Source organism: Hypanus sabinus, unplaced genomic scaffold (genome assembly GCF_030144855.1).
Source record: "Hypanus sabinus isolate sHypSab1 unplaced genomic scaffold, sHypSab1.hap1 scaffold_675, whole genome shotgun sequence".
Lineage (NCBI taxonomy): Eukaryota > Metazoa > Chordata > Chondrichthyes > Myliobatiformes > Dasyatidae > Hypanus > Hypanus sabinus.
The window spans coordinates 16783-38908 of NW_026781528.1; the positions used below are offsets into that span (position 1 = coordinate 16783).

The 22126-nt window shown below is 46.5% G+C and overlaps 1 protein-coding gene across 1 annotated transcript in view; it reads left to right on the forward strand.

Moving 5' to 3' along the window:
- LOC132389844 (NKG2-A/NKG2-B type II integral membrane protein-like) overlaps positions 1-22126 on the forward strand; it is a 38349-nt gene that overhangs the window by 14284 nt on the left and 1939 nt on the right. Inside the window, exons 2-8 of the mRNA XM_059962408.1 lie at positions 2751-2880; positions 3050-3121; positions 4371-4490; positions 8283-8399; positions 16260-16358; positions 20806-20948; positions 21500-21564. Of these exons, the coding sequence (XP_059818391.1) occupies positions 2814-2880; positions 3050-3121; positions 4371-4490; positions 8283-8399; positions 16260-16358; positions 20806-20948; positions 21500-21564 (683 nt within the window). The 5' untranslated portion in view covers positions 2751-2813. The remainder of the gene's footprint in view (positions 1-2750; positions 2881-3049; positions 3122-4370; positions 4491-8282; positions 8400-16259; positions 16359-20805; positions 20949-21499; positions 21565-22126) is intronic.

Genomic DNA, 22126 nt, shown 5'->3' on the forward strand with positions numbered 1-22126 from the left:
CTTTACCAGGTGTTTTTTTTTTTAGGCCGCCCAATAGCAACAGGGATATCGAGGACTAGATTGGGAAGAAAGTCGTAGAAAGGTGTAATAATAATAAAGAGGTCGTGATGAGAGATTTGTATTTCCAAAATATCATTTGGTATCTCCCTGGAGCAAGGAATTTAGATAAATCGAGTTTCTTAGGTTTGTTCATGAAATTTTTTTGACATAATATGTAGATAAGCCTATAAGAGGAGACGATGCACTTCTTATGGCATTGGAAAATGAACTTCGTCAGGTAGCACAACACTCAGTGCGAGACCTTTTTAGAGATAGCGAACATTATTTTATCTTCCTTACAATAGCGTTGGAGAGAGATAGGAACAGAAAAGTTAGAAACGCATTTAGTAGGAGTAAGGGGAATCATCAGGCTATCAGTCAGGAAACTGCAAGCTTAAACTGGATGCAGATGTTCTCAGTGAAAAACACGGCATAAATGAGGCAAATGTTCAGGGGATATTTGTGTGGAGTTCGGCAAAGGTACGTTCCAAGGAAGTTATGGTCGGGCACAGGAACCATGTGTACAAAGGCTGTACTAAATCTAGTCAAGACGAAAATGAACATCTTGCAAAAAGATTGAGAGAAATGGCTAACGTTAGAGATCTAGAAGATTATAAGGCTAACTGGAATGAGGTTAGGAAGGAAAATAGGTGGGGCAGAAGGGGCCATGAGAAATTCTTGGCGGGCAGGATTAAGGAAAACCCCAAGGCTTTCCTCAAGTGTGTGGAGATTCAGAGGATAAGACGCGAAAGAATAGGACCTATCAAGTGTGACAGAGCAGAAGTGTGTATGGAACCGGAGGATATAGCAGAGATCCTTAATGAAGTTTTATGCTCCAGTATTCACTATGGAAAAGGATCTTGGTGATTGTAGCGATCACTTGCAGCTGACTGAAAAGCTTCAGCGTGTGGATTTTAAGAAAGGGGATGAGCTTGAACTTTTGGAGAGCATCAGGTCGGTACGTCGCCTGGAACGGATGAGATGTGCCCTAGGCTACAATGGAAGGCGAGGAAGGAGATTGCTGAGGCTCTGGCGAAGATCTTTACATCATCAACGGGGAGGGGAAATGTTCCGGAGTATTGGAGGGTTGCGGATGTTGACCCTTTATTCAAGAAAGGGTTGGGCATAGCCCAGGGAATTATTGACCAGTGGATGCACAAGATCCTGAGAAGCAGGGTTTATGAACATTTGGAGAGGTATAATATGATTAGGGATAGTCAGCATCGCTTTACCAAAGGCAGGTCGTGCCTTACAAGCCTGCTTGAATTCCTTGAGAATGTGACTAAACACATTGATGAAGGAAGGGCATTACATGTAGTGTATATGGATTTCAGCAAGACATTTGATAAGGTATCCCATGGGAGGATTATTGAGAAAGTAAGGAAACACGGCATCAAAGAGGGCTAGTGAAGGCATAACTGAAGTGGGTGTGGAAATATGAGGGAAGAGGAGAGGAGGAAAGAAAGCCGTTAAAATCGTTAAAAGAGGATAGTGTAGAGGAAGGGGAGAGGGAAGGTGCGTAATAGGGAAGCCGTGGAAGGGGCTGAGTTGTGTGGGACAGAAGGAGCCAGTGCCAGGCGAGGGTGGGAGAAGGATGCGAGGGACTGAGGAAAACGAAAGGCAGAGAAAGAGTGGGGGCGGGAAGCAGGAAGGTGTGCTGGGAGAGAACGGGGATCTCGGATGGGAGTAGGGGTGGAGATGGGACGAAGGAAATGAAGGTAGACAGTCGGAAGGGACGGGGAATACTGAAAGGATCTGTGAGCGTGTAAGCACATCTGCCTGTCAAGGTGACAGAAGTGTTGGTCTTGGAGAGAAGCAAAAGGGAGTGGCAGACGGGTGACAGTGTGGATTAAGACAATGGGGAAGGGGAGACAGTGGGGCAAATATGGGAGAGAGGAGGTAGAGAAAAGAGCAAGGTTTGAGGAGGGGAGGAAGATGGGATAGAAAGTGAGAAAGAATTGTGGGAGGGAAAAGTAGAATGAAAAGTGGAGAGTGGGGGAAGCTTGTCGAAGGAGAACGAGAGGAAGAGACAGGGAATGCCACGGAATAAGGAGGGAGAATGAGAGAGTGCGCCACTGGACGAGGAAAGCGAGGAAACGCTCTGAATGGACCGTGTTTCGAGGTGAATTGTTCACCTCACTCGGAGGGAGGGAAAGTCCAATGCTCAAAGCAGAAACCAGCTGGAGGTGCATCTGTCCTTGATAATTGAGACTCTGTACGAGTGACAAAATCCCTCGGTCGTTCCCTCCTTTCTCATTCCTGCACTCTCAGCTCATTCCTCTCTCAACTCATCTCCTCCAAATCCTTTCCTTTCTCTGTCCCTTCTTCGTTTCCACATTTCTTCAGAACTCCCGGAATTCCTCCTCCATCTGAACGGCGATCTCCATTCCTCCTCTCCTCCTCCCCGCTGTCTTGTTCCATCCTGATCTCTCACCCTTACCTCCGTTCACCGACCCTGTCTCTCCAATCACTCCCCAACTCTCCTGCCTTAATTTCTCCAAGTCTCACCCTCTCCGCTCATTATCCCCCATCTCCATCACTTCTTCCTCCCTGTTCTCTGGACACACCCATTCACTCGCTTCCTTCTCCCTAGTCTTTCCATTGTCACAACCTCTCTATCCCCGACCCCAGTCTTCTCTTCTTTCTCCCCACTCTCATCAGCTCTTTATCCGGCGTTGGTTGTTACCGGTCTAACCCACTTGTTTACACAGGCTTCCTCTGACAACCGTTGTTTCAGCTACCTGAGCTCAGAGACGCAGAGAATACTCGGCAGGATGGACCGGAACGAGAGTCACATGAATGTGAAGTTGGGAAAGACGGACGCACGGTCCCCTTCCCGAGGTGAGTGGGGCAGAAAGACAGGGGACTGATCTATTCTGTAGCTTATCCTGGTGTGTGTGATGGGACGCGGTGGAGGGTGCTACACTCTGTGTCTGACCCCGGGAGTGTGTGATTCGACTGTGTGGAGGGAACTTCAGTCTGTCTCTGACCCTCGCTTTTCTGTCCCCAGCTGAACCTGATGTATCGTACGCTGAACTGAATTTCAAGACCCGCTCTGCGCCCCGGGTGCGGAAAGATCGAGGTTAGTTTTATCTTTGTTGGTTTGACACTGTTTAGCTGACGTGTTCAATCCTGTCGAGAGATCTCAGGACAAACGTACAGTCACCGTAAGGATTGCTTGTTTGAGCATAAGACGAAGGGAACGCATGGGAAAGACGATGGGTGGGTGGACTTTGTGGGAGGAACGGTGGGGAGGGTGCCCTTAGGTGTGAGCGCCCTGGTAGGGACAGTATACAGGGAGCGCCGTAGGATGGTTTGATGAGTGTGTGCTGAGGGTCGGTGAGGAGAGCTAGCTTGGTATGTGCCTTGTGGAGGAAGGGGCGCTGAGGAGTGAGCGCTGTAGGGTGGGTTTGTGGTGATGAGTGAGCACCGTGAGGAGGGAGGAGGGTGAGGAGGGACGCAGTGGGAGAAACGTGGGGATGAGGCGCTGTATAAATCCATAACTGCTCTCTCAATGTTCTTAACCCCATATTCTTTCCCCTCCTCTCCGCTCCCTCACCTCCTCACACCCTCTCCGCTCTCCGTTTCTCCCCCTCTCTCCCCGTTTTCCCTACTCTCCCCCACTGTCCCCTTCTCTTCGCCCTCTCTCATTGCCCCCCTTCCTCCAGTCACTCCTCTATCACAGTCACCGTCTCTACCATTCTCGGTCTCCCCCTCGCGTTCTGTCCATCTCTCTCCGCTCCCTCTCATCCTTCCCTGTCCGCCCCTCCGGTCTTACAACCTGGCTCTGTCCCTAATTTTGCCCCTGAACTCCCCTCACGCCCTCTCCTCCTGACGATCCATGGGTCATGCCCTTTCCCCTACACTGTGTCCCCTCGCTCTTCGTCCTCTCTCTCAAATTTTCTTCTTCACTCTTCTCCATCACCCTCTCACATTTCTTCTCCCCTCACTCCCTCTTCTCAATCCCCGTCTTTTTCGCCCTTTTTCACACCTCTCCCTGCCCTCTCACTGTTCCCGACTCTCTCCCCGCCCCTCTCACTCTGTTTCCACCTCTCTCACCCCGTTCTCCCTTCTGATACTTTCTCTTTCATCTTCCCTCCCAGCACCACTGTCGCTACAAACCTCTCTCTGTCCATCGCTCTCCTCTGCTGCCCCCGAGAGCCTCTTGTCTCTACCACTCTCCCTGACCCTCTCACTCGAATTCTCACTCATTCTGTCTCCCTCATTTGCCTCTCTCTCTTCTCTCACCCCCTCCTCTCTCTTCCTGACACCCTCCCCCATTCTCTATCGCTCTCACTCTCTTGCTTATCTGCTCTCTCTCTCTCTCCCAGAGAATCTGAACTCCACCTACTCTGATTTGAACGTTCGGAAAAAGGAAATCCGCATCGATCAGCGTGAAGATCCTCCCATTGCCTCGGCACCTGGCGGGTTGTCAACCACTGCACAAACAGGTTAGTGTTCACAGTGATGACGTCGTCTGGAGGGATCACGTGTCATACTCGCAATTGTCCAAGTTTCTAATGCATCTGTCTCTGTGTCCCATAGACTTACAACATCTGGGTAATAAAACGTTGTCACTCGACTCCACAGTTAAATTTCTGTCTGTGATGTATATAAATTTTAGATGGGCCTGTTAGAATCATAGAAACATAGAACACATACGTCACAATACAGGCCCTTCCGCCCAAAATACTGACCGCACACGTCCCTACCTTAGAACAACCTGGGCTTTACCCATAGCCCTCTATTATTCTAAATTCCATGCAGCCATTAAGAAGTCCCTTAAAAGATCCTCTCGTTTCCACCTCCACCACCGCCTCCGTCAGCCCATTCCACGCACTCACCACTCGCTGCTAAAAAACCTACCCCTGACATCTCCTCTGCATTTACTTCCAAGCACCTTAAAACCATGTCCTCCCTTGCGAGCCTTTTCAGCTCTGTGGAAAAGCCTCTGACTATCCACACAATCAATGCCTCTCATAACATTATATATCTCTATCAGGTCACCTCTCATCCTAGGTCGCTCAAAAGAGTAAAGACTGAGTTCACTCAACCCTCCTGATGAAGGGTTTCGGCCCGAAACGTCGTCTCTACCTCCTCCCATACTTGCTGTCTGGCCTGCTGAGTTCTGCCAGCATTTTGTGTTTTTATTCACTCAACCTATTCTCATCAAGCATTCTGTTCAATCCAGGAAACATTCTTCCAAATGTCCTCTGAACACTTTCTATGGTTTCGACGTGTTTCCAAGGCGAGCAGAACTGAGCATATTACTCTAAGTGGGGTCTGAACAGGAACTGCAAAATTACCACTCGGCTCTTAAATGTATATAAATGATCTGCATGAAATTACAGATGGGTGGGTTAGTAGCTTTGCTGATGATACGTCGAGAAGTGGCGCTGTGGAGAGCGGAGAAGACCGGCAAAGTATTCTCAGTGGGATGCAGATCAGTTACAGATATGGTTTGGAAACCGGGAGTTGCATGGAGTTTAACAGTGACAAGCCTAAAATGTTGCACCTCGGTAACTCTAATGAACGAAATGACACACTGTCAAAGCCAAAACCATAAACAGTGTTGTAACATAGAAACATAGAGAACCGGCCCTTCGGATACAATGCTGTGCCGAACGTTTCCTTACTTTAGATGGGCAGAGGATCTTGCAGTCCATGTTCGTAGCTCCCGGATCGTGGCTGCACAGTTTGATGGGATGGTTAAGAAGTCCGATGGCTTTCTTGCCTTTATTAGTCGAGGCATTGAGTACAAATGTCAGGGAGTTATGTTGCAACTTCATAAAAAATCACTAGTTATGCTGAATCAGGCGCATTGAATACAGTTCTGGTCTCCCCATTATCGGGAGGATGTCAGGGCGTTGGGGAGCCTCCGGAGAGGTTTAGCAGGACTCTGCCGGGATAAGATGGCATGTGTTACATCGAGAGGTCGGACACCTGGGCTGCTTTCTCTGGAGCGGAGGAGGTACAGGGGAGATCTGACAGATCTCTGGACTCCGTCAGGCACCTGTCAGCCATTACCAAGTCAAGGAATTTGAAATTTGTTGAGGTACCAAAAGGCACTGGTGAGAAGAAACTTAGAGTATTGTGTTCAGTTTGGGTTCATCATATATACTGACATCAGAGAGGGTTCAGAGAAGATTGACGAGAATGATTCCAGGAATGAGAGATTTGCTGTGTTAGGGACATCCGGCAGCTCTTGGTCTGTATTCCTTGGGGTTCAGCAGAATACGTGAAGATCTCACAGAAATTTTCCGAATGCTGAACATTTACGAACAGTCTAGATATGGAAAAATTCCTTCCGTTGGTAAGGAATTCTAGGACAAGAGAGCAAATCTTCAGGATTGAAGGACGTCCTGTTAGAACTGAGGAGAAATTACATCAGTCAGAGGGAGGTAAATGTGTGGAATTTTTTGCCACGAGCAGCTGTGGGAGCCAAGTCATCAAGTGCATTTAAGGCAGAGAGAGATAGTTTCTTGATTAGCCAGCGTTTCAGAGGGTCTGGGCAAAAACAATGGAGTGGGGATGACTGAAAAAATTAGATCAGCCCACGATTGAATAGCGGAACAGTCTCGATGGTCCGAAAGGACTACTTCGGCTACTATATCTTATGAAACATAGAAAACCTACAGCGCAATACTAATCTCTTAAAACACCCTATCTTATCCGGCTTCATCACAGTTGCTGGCCGCCAATTCCACGAACTGACCACTCTCTGAGTAAAAAAAAATACCCCTGACGTCTCCACTGTACCTAATCCCCAGCACCTTCAACCTGTGTCCTCTTGTGGCAACCATTTCAGCCCTGGGCCAAAAGCCTCTGAATATCCACACGATCAATGTCTCTCATCACCTTATACACCTCTATCAAGTCACCTTTCATCCTCCCTCGTTCCAAGGAGAAAAGGCCGAGTTCACTTAGCCTATTCTTAAAAGGCATGCTCCCCAATCTAGGAGACATCCTCGTAAATCTCCGCTGCAAATGTTAGATGGCTGCCACGTCATTCCTGCAGTGAGCGACCAGAACTGAGCACAGTACTGCAAGTGGGATCTGTCCAAGGTCCTATAAAGTTGCAACATTACCTCTTTGCTCCTAAATTCAATTTCACGATTGATGAAGGCCAATACACCATATGCCTTCTTAACCATAGAGTCAATCCGTGGAGCTGCTTTGAGGTTCATATGGTCTCGTACCCCAAGATCCCTCTGATCCTCCACACTGCCAACAGTCTTATCATTAATGCTATATTCTGCCATGATATTTGAACTACCAACATGAACCTCTTCACACCTATCGGGTTGAACTTCATCTGCCACATCTCAGCCACGTTTTGTATCCTATCAATATCCCGCTGCAACCTCTTGCAACCCTCCACACTACCCAGAACGTCTCGAAACTATGTGTCATCAGCAAACATACTAACCCATCCCTCTACTTCTTCATCCATGTCATTTATAAAAATCACGAAGAATAAGGATCACAGAGCAGATCCCTGAGGTACTCCACTGAAGACCTCCATGTACAATGTGATCCGTCTACAACCACTATTTGTCTTCAGCATGCAAGCCTGTTCTGGATCCACTAAGCAATATCCCATTTCATCCCATGCCTCCTTATTTTCTCAATTAGCCTTGCATGGGGTACCTTATCAAAAGCCTTGCTGAAATTTATATATACTAGATATACTGTTCTTCCTTCATCAAAGTGTTCAGCCGCATCCTCACGGAAATTTAATCACTGACGTATGGCCCGACCTGCCCTTGGCAAAGCCATGCAGACTACTCCTAAATATTATATACCTCTCCAAACGTTCATAAGTCTTGCCTCTCAGGGTCTTCTCCAGCAACTTACCAACCACTGAGGTAAGACTCACTGGTCTATAATTTCCTGCGCTATCTCTACTCACTTGGTGTAATAATTCGCAACTCTCAAATACTACGGAACCTCTCCCGTCCCTATTGATGATGCAGAGATCATCGCCAGAGGCTCAGCAATCTCCTCCCTCGCCTCCCACAGTAGCCTTCTTTACATTTCGTCCGTTCCGTGACTTATCCAACTTGAAGTTCTCCTAAAACTCCAGCATATTCTCTTTCTAAATATCCACATCCTCAAGCTTTTCAGTCTGCAGCAAATATCACTACAGTCACTAAGTTACTGAAGTGAAGTAATCACTAAGTTGCTCCTGTGGATTTATAAAGTATATATTATCGTCTTATGGTTGTATGGTCTCTCCGCAGCGGCGCAGGAACAGGAGTCGAAAGCGAAGATCGGAAATAGACCGTACCGTCTGATCTGCCTACTCTGCCTAGTTACGACCGCCCTCATCGTGGTGGTGGTGGGTCTCTCAATCCATGGTGAGTGGAACGGGCTCCGAGTGGAGTCAGACCATTAATAAAGAGAGTGGAATAAATTGTTATGGCAAAACACAACGGTGAAACCAACATCCCCCCTTACCGCAACACCGATTAAAAACAGCTCACCATAGGGAAGTGGGATGAGGTCCTGAATTGTGAGTTTGGGGAAATAGGCAGAAGGCTGAAGCACAGTACCTTAAAGGTGGTGTTCTCTGGATTGCTGCCTCTGTTACGTGATAGTGAAGGAAAGAACTGGAGGAGATGGCCGTTGAATGTGCGGCTGTGGGGTTGGTGCAGGGGGCAAGCTTATAGATTTTTGGAACATTGGGATCCATTTTGGGGAAAGTGGGAACTGTATAGATTTGATGGGTGGCACCTGAACCCGAGGGGAAGCAATATCCATGCTGGTAGGGGTGATAGCATGATTCGTGAGGATTTAAGCTAATTTGCAAGGGGGATGGAACCCGGAGCGATAGAGCAGTGAAAGAAGTGCATGGAGTAAAGCCAGATCTAACATACAGAGAGGCATTGAGGAAAGAGTAGAAGAATAAAGGGTCTAAAAGTAATAAGAAAGAAGGGCGAAAGTGCGTCTGCTTTAATGCAAGAAGCATCAAGAACAAATTTGATGAATTGAGAGCTTGGATCCATACACGGAATTATAATGCAGAGGTTATTACGGAGACTTGGCTGCCACCAGGGCAGGAATGGATTCTCAATATTTCTGGAAGGGGAGGAGGGGTGGCATGACTGGTCAGATGCAGAAAGGGTGGGTAATGTAGTACTGTTCTCTTTTGAGTCAGTATGGGCGGAATTCCGGAACAAGAAGGGAGAAGCTACTCTATTGGGAGTATTCTATATGCCCTCTGGTAGCAGTAGAGATAGCGAGGAGCATATTTTGGAAAGGTGCATATTTAAGAGGGTTGTTATCATGGATGACTTTAACCTCACTAATTTTGATTGAGAATTGATTAGTTCCAACAGCTTAGACGGGGCAGAGTCAGATATGTGTGTCCAGAACGGATTCCTGTCACAGAGTGTTGACAGGCCGACAGGGGTAATGCCCAAATAGATCTAGTATTAGAAATCGAATTGGGTCAGGTCACAGATCTCTCAGTGGGGGAGCATCTGGGGGGCAGTAACGACCGCTACCTGGCCTTTAGATTTATCATCGAAAAGGCTAGATTCAGAGAGGACAGTAAATAATTTAGTTGGGGTAGGGAAAATGTGAAGCTATCAGACTAGAATTTGCGGGTGTTAATTGCGATGATAATTTGCAGGGAAATAAACTATGGACATAGAACCGCAGAACATTGCGGCAGAGAAACTGGTCTTTTGTCCCTTATTGGGTGTGCCTAAACATTTTTCTGGCCAGTCACACTGGCCATACACCTCTCATCCATGTACATTTCCAGCATTTTCTTAAATGTTAAAAGTGAACTTTTCCCCCTTCACCCTTAACCCATGTCCTCTCTTTTTTCCTTCCCTGGCCTCAGTGGAAAAAAGCCCACTTGCATTCACTCTATCTATACCCATTCCAACTGAATATAACTCTATCAAATATCCCCTCATTCTTCTACGCTCCAGGGAATAAAGTCTTAATCTACACTCAATAACCATTAAGCAATTACAGCAAGGAAACAGGCCAGCTCGGTCATTCTAATCCGTGCCGAACGCTTACTCTCACCTGGAACCACCGACCTGCATTCAGCCCATAACCCTCCATTTCTTTGCTGTCCATATACCTCTGTAATTTTACTTTCAATGACAATATCAAACCCGCCTCTACCACTAAGACTGGAAGCTTGTTACACACAGCTACTACTCTCTGAGTAAAGAAGTCTCCCCTGGTGTTTCCCCTAAACTTTTACCCCTTAAATCTCAACTAATGTACTCTTGTTTGAATCTCCCCTACTCTCAATGGAAACAGCCTATCCACGTCAACTCTATCTATCCCCCTCTTAATTTTAAATACATCTATCAAAGACCCCCTCAACCTTCTACGCTCCAAATAATAAAGGCCTGACTTGGTCAACCATTCTCTGTAAGTTAGATGCTGATACCCAGGTAACATTCTAGTAAATTTCCTCTGTACTCTCTCTATTTTGTTGACATCTTTCCTATAATTCGTTGACCAGAACTGTACACAATACTCCCAATATTGCCTTCCAATGCCTTGTACATTCTTAACCATACATCCCAGCTCCAATACTCAATGCGTTGATTTATAAAGGACTGCATACCAACAGTTTTCTTTACGACTCTATCCACTTCAGTTTCCATCTTCAAGGAACTAGGCTCCATTATTCCTAGAACACTCTGTTCTACTTCATTCTTCAATGGCCTACCAATTACCATGTATGTCCTATTTTGATTAGTCCTACCAAAATGTAACACCTCACACATCAGCATTAAACTTCATCTGCCATCGCTCAGCCCACTCCTCTAACTAGACTAAACCTCTCTGAAATCACTCTGCAGGCTTTGAAAACCTACTTCATTGTCCACAACGTCACCTATCTTATTATCATCTGCATACTTACTAATCCAATTTACTACTCCATCATACAGATTATTTATGTATATGATAAATACAATTGAGGCACACCACTGGTCACCGGCCTACAACCTGACAACGATGTATCGATTACTACACTCTGGCATCGCCCAACCAGCCACTGTTGAATACATTTTACTACTTCAATGTTAATATCTAACGATTGAAACTTCCTAACTAACCTTCCATGTCGAACCTTGTCAAATCTATTCAACCTTTCTTTGTAACTCAGTTTCTTAAATCCTGGCAACATCCATGTAAACCTTCTCAGCATTCTTACCTTATTAATAACTTTCCTATAATTCGGTGACCAAAGCGTCACGCAATTCTCCAAATTCTTCCTCACCAATGCCTTATACAACCTCATCATAACGTTCCAATTCTTATATACAATACTTTGATATATAAAGACCAATGTACCAAGAGCTCTCGTTACTACCCTATCTAACCGTGACGGCACTTTTAGGAAATTTTGTATCTGTATTCCCAGATCCATCTGTTCTACTGCATTCCTCAGTGCCCTACCATTTACCTTGTATTTTCTCCTTGGTTTGTCCTTCCAAATTGCAATACTGCACTCTTGTCTGTATTAAACTCCATCTGCCATTCTTCAGCCTATTTTACCAGCTGGTACAAATACCTCTGCAAGTTAAAAAATCTTCCTCACTGTCCACTGCGCCTCCAATCTTGGTATCATCAGCACATTTGCTGATCAAATTTACTAATTTACATTCCAGATCATTGATATAGATGACAAATAAAAATGGACCCAGCACTGATCCCACTAGTCCCAACCACACAAATTGTGGCAGGATATATGGTCGAAGTTTAGGGATCTCTGGCAGGATGTTAGGGATAAAATTGTCTTGAGACTAAGATAAAGAACGGTAGGGTGAAGCAACCATGGGTAACTAGTGAGGTGGAAAATCTCGTCAGATGGAAGAAGGCAGCATACTTGCTGTTTAGGAAGCAAAGGACAGATGTGTCTATTGAAGAATAAAGGAGAGCAAGAAAGGAGCTTAAGAGGGTCTCAGAAGAGCCAGAAGCGGACATGAGAAGGCCTTTGCGAGTAGGGTGAGGCATTCCTCCGTTATCAGAAGAATAAAAGGAAGACAGGAGTGAAGGAAGGACCAATTAGAGAGAAAGGTGGGATAAAGTTGGGCCTGGAGACTGCGGAAGAGAGCGAGGTCTTCAATGAATAGTTATCTTCGGTATTTACCAATGAGAGAGAACCTGATGACGGTGAGGACAATATGATGGACGTTGATGTTCTGGAGCATGTTGATTGTAGTGAAGATGACGTGTTGTTGTTCAAATTTATGAGAACGGGTAAGTAAAGGGGCCTGACGGAATGTTCCCCAGGCTGCTCCACGATGTGAGGATAATGATTGCTGAGCCTCTGTTTAGGATCGTTATGTCCTCGTTCTCCACCGGAATGGTACCGCAGAATTGGGGGGAGGCGAAAGTTGTCCTCTTGCTCGACAAAGGTAGTAGGGATAGTCCGGGTAATTATAGACCAGTGAGCCTCACGTCGGGCGTGGGAAACCGGTTGGAAAAGATTCTTAGACGGATGATCTATGGGAATTTAGAGAATAATGGTCTGGTCAGGGACCGTCAGCATGGCTTTAAGAAAGACAGATCGTGTCTAACAAGCCTGATAGATTTCTTTGAGGAGTTAACCAAACTTACAGATGAGAGTATTGCAGTAGATATGGTATAGATGGCGGTTAGTAAGGTGTTTGACAAGGTTCCACACTGTAGGCTAATTCATAAAATCAGAAGGCATGGGATACCGGGACATTTGGCCAGGTGAATGCGGTATTTATTTTTTCTGCAGGAAACAGAGGGTTGTGGGGTGAGGGGAGAAGTACATTCGGATTGGAAGGTTGTGACCAATGCTGTCCATCAAGGATCCTTTCTGGGACCTCTACCTTTTGTGATTTTCATTATCGACCTGGATGTGAGGGTAGAAGGGTGGGTTGGCAAGTTTGCAGACGACAAAAAGTTTGGTGGTGTTTTACATAGTGTAGAAGATTGTCGAAGATTGCAGAGAGACATTGTTTGGATGCAGCAGTTGACTGAGAAGAAGCAGTTAGTGTTCAACACCGAGAAGTGTTAGGTGGTACACCTTGTAAGAACAACCTCCAAGGCAGTGGAAAACGTAAATGGCAGAACACATGGTAGTGTGGAGGAGTAGAGGGATCTGGGTGTACATGTCCACCGATCCCTAAAGTTTGCCTCACAGGTAGATAGGGTACTTAAGACAGCGTATGGGGTATTAGCAATCAAATTTCGAGAGGTAGAGTTTATGATTTGTGAGAACATAGAACATAGAATAGTACAGCACATTACAGGCCTTTCAACCCACAATGCTGTGCCAAATATCTAATACTGCATCCGATATACCCCCCTACTTAAATTTCTCCATATACCTGTCTAGTAGCCTCTTAAACTTCTCTCTTAGATCTGCCTCCACCACTGACTCAGGCAGTGCATTCCACGCACCAAACACTTTCTGAGTGAAAATCCTTCCTCTAATATCCCCTTGAACTTCCGTCTCCTTAACTTCGACAATCCCCTACACTATCTACGACACGAACAACCATTGTGTCGTCCGTAAACTTGCTAACCCACACTTCTACCACCATATCCAGGTCGTTAATAAAAATCACGGAAATTAATGGTCCCAGAAAAAATACTTGTGGGACACCACTAGTTAAAGCTCTCCATTCTGAATGTACTGCCTCCACCACGACCCTCTGCCTTCTGCAAGCAAGTCTATTCTGAATCCACTTGGCCAAACCTCCCTGGATACCATGCCTTCTGACTATCTGAATACGCCTACCGTGTGGAACCTTATCAAATCCCTTACTAAAATCCATGTAGATCACATCCACAGCACTATACTCATCTATATGCCTGGTCACCACCTCAAATGTTCTATCAGGCTCGTTAGACACGATCTGCCCTTCACAAAGCCATGCTGACTGTCCCTGATCAGACCATGATTCTCTAAATTCCCACAGATCCTATCTCTAAGAATCGTTTCCAAAAGCTTTCCCGCCACAGACGTCTCACTTTCTATAATTAATATAATTATAGCTGTCCACAGTATCTATTCCTGTTAATATCTTGTACACCTCTATCATGTCTCCTCTCATCCTCCTTCTCTCGAAAGAGTAAAGCCCTAGCGCCCTTAATCTCTGATCGTAATCCATACTCTATATACCAAGCAGCGTCCTGGTAAATCTCTGTATCCTTTCCAGTAATCCACATCCTTCCTATAGTGAGGTGACCAGAACTGGACAGAGTTCTCCAAGTTTGGCCTAAGCAGAGTTTTATATCCCTACTACCCTATCCCTATCCCTATTAACATTTTTGAACAAGGGGACAACATTCGCCTCCCTCCAGTCCTCTGCTACCATTCCCATGGACAACGAGGACAGAAAGATCCTAGCCAGATGCTCGATAATCTCTTCCTTCGCCTCGTGGAGCGGCTTGGGGGAATATTCCGTCAGGCCGCAGGGACTTTTCCGTCCTAATGCATTTTAACAACCCCAACACCTCCTCTCCCTTAATATAAATGTTCTAGAACATCAACCTCACTCATATTGTCCTTACCGTCATCAAATTCACGCTCATTGATAAATACCGGAGAGAAGTATTCATTGTGGACCACGCTCACCTCCAAAGCCTTTAGGCACATCTTCCCACTTCTATCTCTGATTGGTCCTACCATTACTGTTGTCATCCTTTTGTTCTTCACATAATTGAAGAAACCCTGGGGCTTTCCTTTACCCTACACGCCAAGGCTTTCTCATGACGCCTTCTTGCGCTACTCAACCCCTTCTTAAGCTGCTTTCTTTCTACACTGTATTCCTCAATAGACCCATCTGATCCTTTGCTTCCTAATCCTCATATATGCTGCCTTCTTTCACCTGACTAGATTTTCCACTTCACTTTAAACCCATGGTTCCTTCACCCTACAATTCTTTCTCTTCTGCACCGGGACAAATTTATCCCTAAAATCCTGCAAAATATTCATAGTACATTTCACTGCAAATACATCATCCCTATTCACACCCCTATGTTCTAGCCTTATAGCCTCATAATTTCCCCTTCCCCAATTAAAAATTTTCCTGTCCTTTCTGATTCTATCCTTTTCCAAGTTCAAGGGGTATATTAGAGGAAGGTCTTTTACTCAGAGAGTGGTTGGTTCGTGGAAATCACTGCCTGATTCAGTGGTGGAGGCAGATGCACCAGGGAAATTTAAGAGACTACTAGACAGTTATATGGATGAGTTTGAGGTGATGGGTTATATGGGAGGCAGCGTTTAAGGGGTCGGCACAACATTGTGCTGTACTATTCTATGTTTCATAATACGGACAGACCTCAAATCGTGATAAAACACGGTCTATACCGTAACATAATCAAGACTCATGCGGACACAGACACGCCATTCACCATCACATCAACAATGCTGTTACCGTAGCACGGCCACGACCTTCTACAAAACGCAAATGCACTCCTAACCGCGACACTGACACGACCATCGCCGTGACACACACGTGTCTGTAACATCGACAGGCCCCTGACCGTGTTACTGATAATCTGCTCAAGCGACACAGTGACACCAACACGATCTTCATCGTGACACTGAGGTACCGTACACCGTGACACCTTCACTCTCCTCCGCGTGATCCACTCTACACCGCGTTGTGACAAATACTCACACTTCACTGCAACACCCCTTACGGCGACAGTATCACTCCTCAACATAACACCGATGTACCGCTCACTGAGGCAATTACCCTCACCTCACCCTGACACAGGTAAAATTCTTAACAGATACCGACACTTCAATTCACAATGACACAATGACATGGACATAGACCTCTCGTTCGCACCGACACACACCTCAGCGTGTCACTCTCACACACACCGTGGCCATGAACTGTCTCTCACCGTGGCACTGACATACCCTACTCTGTGCGACCAGCACACCCCACACCATGACACCGTGCCACGTCATTGTTACCCGGCCCACCTCCCGCCGGGTCACAGAAACTGCTATCACAGTGACAGCGACACGTTCCTCACAGCAACCCGGACATGCCACGCACGATACTGACGCAACCCCCCATAGTAATAACAAAATCTTCACAGGAACATCGATTTTCCCCCAAGGTGGCGCCGACGCCTCCCACTGTGCCCAAAAGGACATGCTGCACTGTGACACTCTGAACGGTTCGGTAGCGTGACGCTGACTTACGTAAAGGCTAAACATTCTTCACCATCTCTCTCAGTGTCACAGGTCCGTCACAAGTTCACTGAGATGGAAACGAAGTACAGATCTATCAACGAAACCAAGGCTCAAATCTGTGAATATTTGACCAGCAGAAGCGGTGAGGCATCATCCCCCTCTTTATCCCGTTCCTCGTCACAGGGCAGGCATGGAGGGAGGAAGCGTCACTCTGTGCTTGAAATTAGGAGTATGTGAACAGATGGCGTGGAGGGTGATTCTCTCTCTGTTTGACCAGGTGTTTGTGTGATGGGGCTGTGTTGAGGAAGTTTCACTCTATCACTGAATCTAGGAGTGTGTGATGGGACGGTGTGGAGAGAGCTTCACTCTGTGTCTGACCTCGGGAGTGTGAGATGGGACGGTGTGGGGGGAGCTTCACTCTGTGTCTGACCCCGTGTGTGTGTGTGATGGGACGGTGTGGGGGGGAGCTTCACTCTGTGTCTGACCCCGTGTGTGTGTGATGGGACAGTGTGGAGGGAGCTTCACTTTGTGTCTGACACCGGGAGAGTGTCATGGGACGGTGTGGATGGAGCTTCATTCTGTGACTCGACAGGGAGTGTGTTATGGGACGAAAGGATGGAGATTCACACGGTGTTGATGTCGTGAATGTCTGATGGGACCGTGTGGAGGCAGCTTCTCTCTGTGTCTGTCACTTTTCTCTGTGGTGTGTTGAGAAGCTGTAGAGGGAGAATCACTCTTCCTCTGAGTGAACGGGTGAGTTTAAAAAGTGAGCAGATTGAGAGGGGGATGTCATTTCTTCCGCAGTTTGGACGGGGCACGACTACGCAAGCACTTGAAAATCGGCCTCTGAAGCAGCGAGAGGTTTTAAAAAATCGAACAGATTAACGGGGCGGGCAATTGAGTAGTGGGAAACAGACTAGGAAGGGTTTGGCTCGAGAGGCATCTGCGAGCAGAGACTGAAGACGAGCTTGCTCCCAGTGAGGTAAGGCTTGGCAAGCTACTTTAATTAATCTAATTAGCTTCAAATTAGGTAATGGAGGATAGGAAGAAGGAGGAGGTCCTGCAAAGAGGGTTTAGGGAGTTTGGTACAACAATGAATGACGGGACTCCAGGGTTGCAATGTCAAGATTGCTACCAGTGCCACGTGCCAGTGAGGCTGGAAATAGGTGATAATGCAGATAAATACGTGGCTGAGGAGTTGTTGCAGGAAGGAGGGCTTCATGTTTCTTGTTCCAGGGAAGGTGGGACCTTTTACGATGGGCCGGGTTGCACCTGAACTATAGGGGGACTAAAGTCCTTGCGGGAAGTTTTGCTCGAGCTGCTGCGGTGGATGTAATCAAGATTTCCGCGGGGGGGGACCAGAGAGATAGAGCAAATAGTGAGGTGGAGGAGGATAAAGGTAATGAGAGAACTGCGTTTAGTGGATGGGGCAAAGCCAGATCTAACATATAAAGAGGCTTAGAGGAAAGAGGAACAGAATTAAAGGTGTAAAGATAGTAAAGTAGAAGGGCTAAAGTGCGTCTCTTCAATGCAAAAAGCGACAGGAACAAAGAAGATGAACTGAGGGCTTGGATACGTGCATGGAATTACGATATAGTGGCGATTACAGAGACGGCTGGCAGCAGGGCAGGTTTGGATTCTCAATATTCCTGGACTTCAGTGGTTTAAAAGGGATAGAGAGAGGGAAAGGGGGAGAAGGGGTGGCGTTAATTGTCTGCAATAACACTACGGCTACATAAAGGGTGGCTAATGCAGCAGGATCCTCCTTTGAGTCAGTGTGGGTGGATGTCAGGAGCAGGAAGGGAGCAGTTACTCCATTTAAAATATTCTATAGGCCCCCTTGTAGAGACATCGAGGAACAGATTGGGAAGCATATTTTGGAAAGGTGGGAAAATAACAGGGTTGATATCATGGGTAACTTTAACTTCCCTAATATTGCTTGGCTCCTGATTAGGTCTAATGGTTTAGACGGGGCCGAGTTTATTAAGTGTGTCCAGGACGAATTCCTGTCACAGTTTGTTGACAGGCCGACTAGGGTGAATGCCATAGTGGATCTAGTATTAGGTAACCAACCGGTTCAGGCCACAGATCTTAGTGGGTGAGCATCCGGGGGACAGTGACCAACACTCCCTGGGCCTTTAGTAGTATCATGGGAAATGATAGAATCAGAGAGGACAGGGCATTTCTAATTGGGGAAGGTCAAAAAGATAAGGCTGTAAAGCTTGAACTTGCGGCTGGGGATTGGGATGACGTATTTGCAGGGAAATGTACTATGGATGTGTGTTTGATGTTTAGGGATCTCTTGCAGGATTTTAGGGATAAATCTGTCCCGGTGAAGAAGATGAAGAATGGTAGTGTGAAGGAATCATGGGTGACAAGTGAGGTGGAAAATCTTGTCAGGTGGAAGAGGGCAGCAAACATGGGGTTCAGGAAGCAAGGATCAGATGGGGCTATTGAGGAATATAGGGTAGCAAGAAATGAGCTTAAGAAGGGGCTGAGGAGAGCAAGAAATGGGCATGAGAAGGCCTTGTCGAGTACGGTAAGGGAAAGCCCAAAGGCATTCTTCAATTATGTGAAGAACAAAAGGGTGACAGGTGTGAAGGTAGGACTGATTAGCGATAAAGGTGGGAAGTTGTGCCTGATAGTTGTGGAAATGAACAAGTTCCTCACTGAATATTTCTCTTCTGTATTCACCAATGAATACCAATGAAGGAACCTGATTAAAGTGTGGACAATATAAGCGAGGTTGAAGCTCAGGATCATTGCTGATATTAAGGGAGAGGAGGTGCTGGAGTTTTTGAAGTATATTAGGACGGATAAAACCGCGGGGCCTGACAGGATATTCCCCATGCTGCTCCACGAGGCAAGGGAAGAGATTGCTGAGACTGGCTAGGATCGTTCTGTCCTCGTTGTCCACTGGAATGGCACCGGTGGATTGGAGGGAGGTGAATGTTGTACGTTGTTCAAAAAAGTTAGTAGGTATAGTCCAGGTATTTATAGGCCTTACGTCTGCGGTGTGGAAGATGTTGGAAAAGATTCTTAGAGATAGGATAAACAGGAATTTGGAGAATCATAGTCTGATCAGGAACAGTCACCATGGATTTGTGAAGGGCAGATCGTGTCCAGGAATCGTGTAGCGTTCTTTGAAGAGGCGTCCATTTATCTAGATGAGGGTAGTGCAGTGGATGTGGTCTATATGGATTTTAGTAAGGCATGTGATCCCAGGATGTTTGGCTTGACTGCAGAAAGCAGTGTGCCGTGACGGAGGGGGTATATTCCGATTGGAAGTTGCGACTAGTGGTGTTCCAAGAGGATCGGATCTGGGACCACTACTGTTCGTCATTTCTATTAACGACCTGGATGTGGGGGGTAGAATGGTGGGTTGGCAAGTTTGCAGACGACACAATGGTTGGTGAAGTTGTCAATAGTGTAGAGGATTGTTGAAGATTGCAGAGAGACATCGATAGGATCCAGGAATGTACTGAGAATGGCAGATGGAGTTCAACCCGAAGAAATGTGAGGTGGTACACTTTGGAAGGACAAACACCATGACAGAATACAAAGTAAAATGCAGCATACTTGTTAGCGTTGTGGAGCAGAGAGATCTGGGTGTACATATCCACGTATCCCTGAAAGTTGCCTCAGAGGTAGATAAAGTATTTAAGAAAGCTTATGGAGTATTGGCTTTCATAATCCAAGGGATAGTGTTTTTAGAGTCGCGAGGGAATGATGCAACTTTATAAAACCATGGTGAGGCCACACTTGGAATACTGTGTCCAGTCTGTTCTCCTAACTATAGGAATGATGTGGAAGCAGTGCAAAGGCTAAAGAGGAGATTTACCAGGATGCTGCCTGGTTTAGAGAGTATGGATTATGATCAGAGATTACGGCAGCTAGGGCTTTATTGTTTGCGGAAGAAGGAGGATGAGAGGAGACATGATAGAGGTATACAAGATATTAAGAAGAATAAACAGCGTGGTCAACTAGCGCTTCACCAGGGCACGACTGCTCAGTACAAGAGGACATGGCTTTATGGAAAGGGGAGGGAAGTTCAAGGTGGATATTAGAGGAAGGTTGGTGCGTGGAATGTACTGCCTGAGTGAGTGGTTGGTGCGTGGAATGTACTGCCTGAGTGAGTGGTTGGTGCGTGGAATGTACTGCCTGAGTGAGTGGTTGGTGCGTGGAATGTACTGCCGGAGTGAGTGTTGCAGGCAAAAACATTCGTGAAATTTAAGACACTACTAGTTAGGTCTATAGAGGAATTTAAGTTTGGGGATATATTCCAGGTAGGGCTTAAGAGTCGGTACAACATGGTGGGCCGAAGGGCCTATTCTGTGCTGTACTAATCTATGTTGTATATCTGCCTCTATCTGACGTGTGTGCTCAGGTATTTTCATCCGGGAGTGTGTGATGGATGGTGTGGAGGGATATTCATTGTGCCTGCTATTGTTAATGCGCCAAGGAACGATGTTGAAGGCGGGGAAATTCTCTTTGTGCCTGACCTCAGGTGAACGTGATGGGACCGCATGGCGTGAAATTCACTCTCTGCGTCACCCCGGGTCTCACTGTTCCTTGTTCCTGATTTCCAGAGCAAACCTGTTCCGAGAATTGGGTCACAAATAAAAACTGGTGTTATTACGTTTCCACGTTTGTAACAACTTTATACAAAGCGATTCAAGAATGTTCAAACCGTGATTCAAAGCTGCTCGAAATCAATTCAAAGGATGAAGCGGTATGTTGCACAGCACGAGCAGGTACGACAGTAACACAGGAATCAACACACACCCGCGGGCTAAGACACAGAGTGAAAACGCACAATACATTCCCATCTCACACTCCCGGGGTCAGACACAGAGTGAATCTCCGTCAACACCATTCCATCACAAACTCCCGTGATCAGTCACAGAGTGAAGCTACCTCCACACTGTCCCATCACACACTGCTGGGGTCAGACACAGAGTGACTCTCCCTCCACACCGTCCCATCACACACTCCCGGGGACAGAAACAGAGTGAGACTCACTCCACACAGTCCCACCACACACTCCATGGGTCAGGCATAGAGTGAAGCTCCCTCCACACCGTCCCGTCACACACTCTCCCGGGGTCAGACACTGAGCGAACCTCCCTCTACAGCGTCCAAGCACACACACCTAGGGTCAGACACACACTGAAGCTACCTTCACAGAGTCCCGGACGAGATTCCTGTTGTTATCAACTGAGAGAATCTCCGTATCATAGTTTTCGATTCTTGGCATTGATACAGTAAATTTAAATTTCCCAGAACTTTGTATCCCGCAATCTTGTGAACCAAACCCGCATATACTGGATTGGAAAATGCGAAAACAGGTGAGAGTTTGACGGATCTGTCGGGTGAGAGTTGAGTATTGTGATAGACCTGATGGGAGAAAATAGAATTCGTTTACGGTCTGAAGTAGTTTTGTGGAAAAGTGAGGGGTATTGGGAATTGTTTGTAAGTGGGTAGGGGATAGGGTGGTACAAAAGGAGCATCTTGGGGCCGACACATGTCTGCCGGGGAAGGACAGGGCAGTGTGAATATTTCGGAAACTGGCATGGGGCAGTAGGGAGAGATCAGTACACGGCGAGTATTTTGGTACTGACTCATGTCAGTCAGGAGAGCGCGCTGCAGTGGGATCATTTTGGAGATAGTCGCCTGACTGTGAGGCGAGGAAGCAACAGCGGGATTAGTTTAGTGAATGAGTTAGATCTGAGGGGCGAGAGTAGGACAACTGGATTAGTTTGGAGACCAGTACAGGGCGATGGACACACAGTGAGGTAAAGTGATTATTTCAGAGCTGGTCGCCGGTCTGTGAGGAGAGGGAGGTACAGTGTGATTCGTTTGCTGATTGATACAGATCTGAGGGAACTGAGCTGGGCAGCGGGAGTAGAC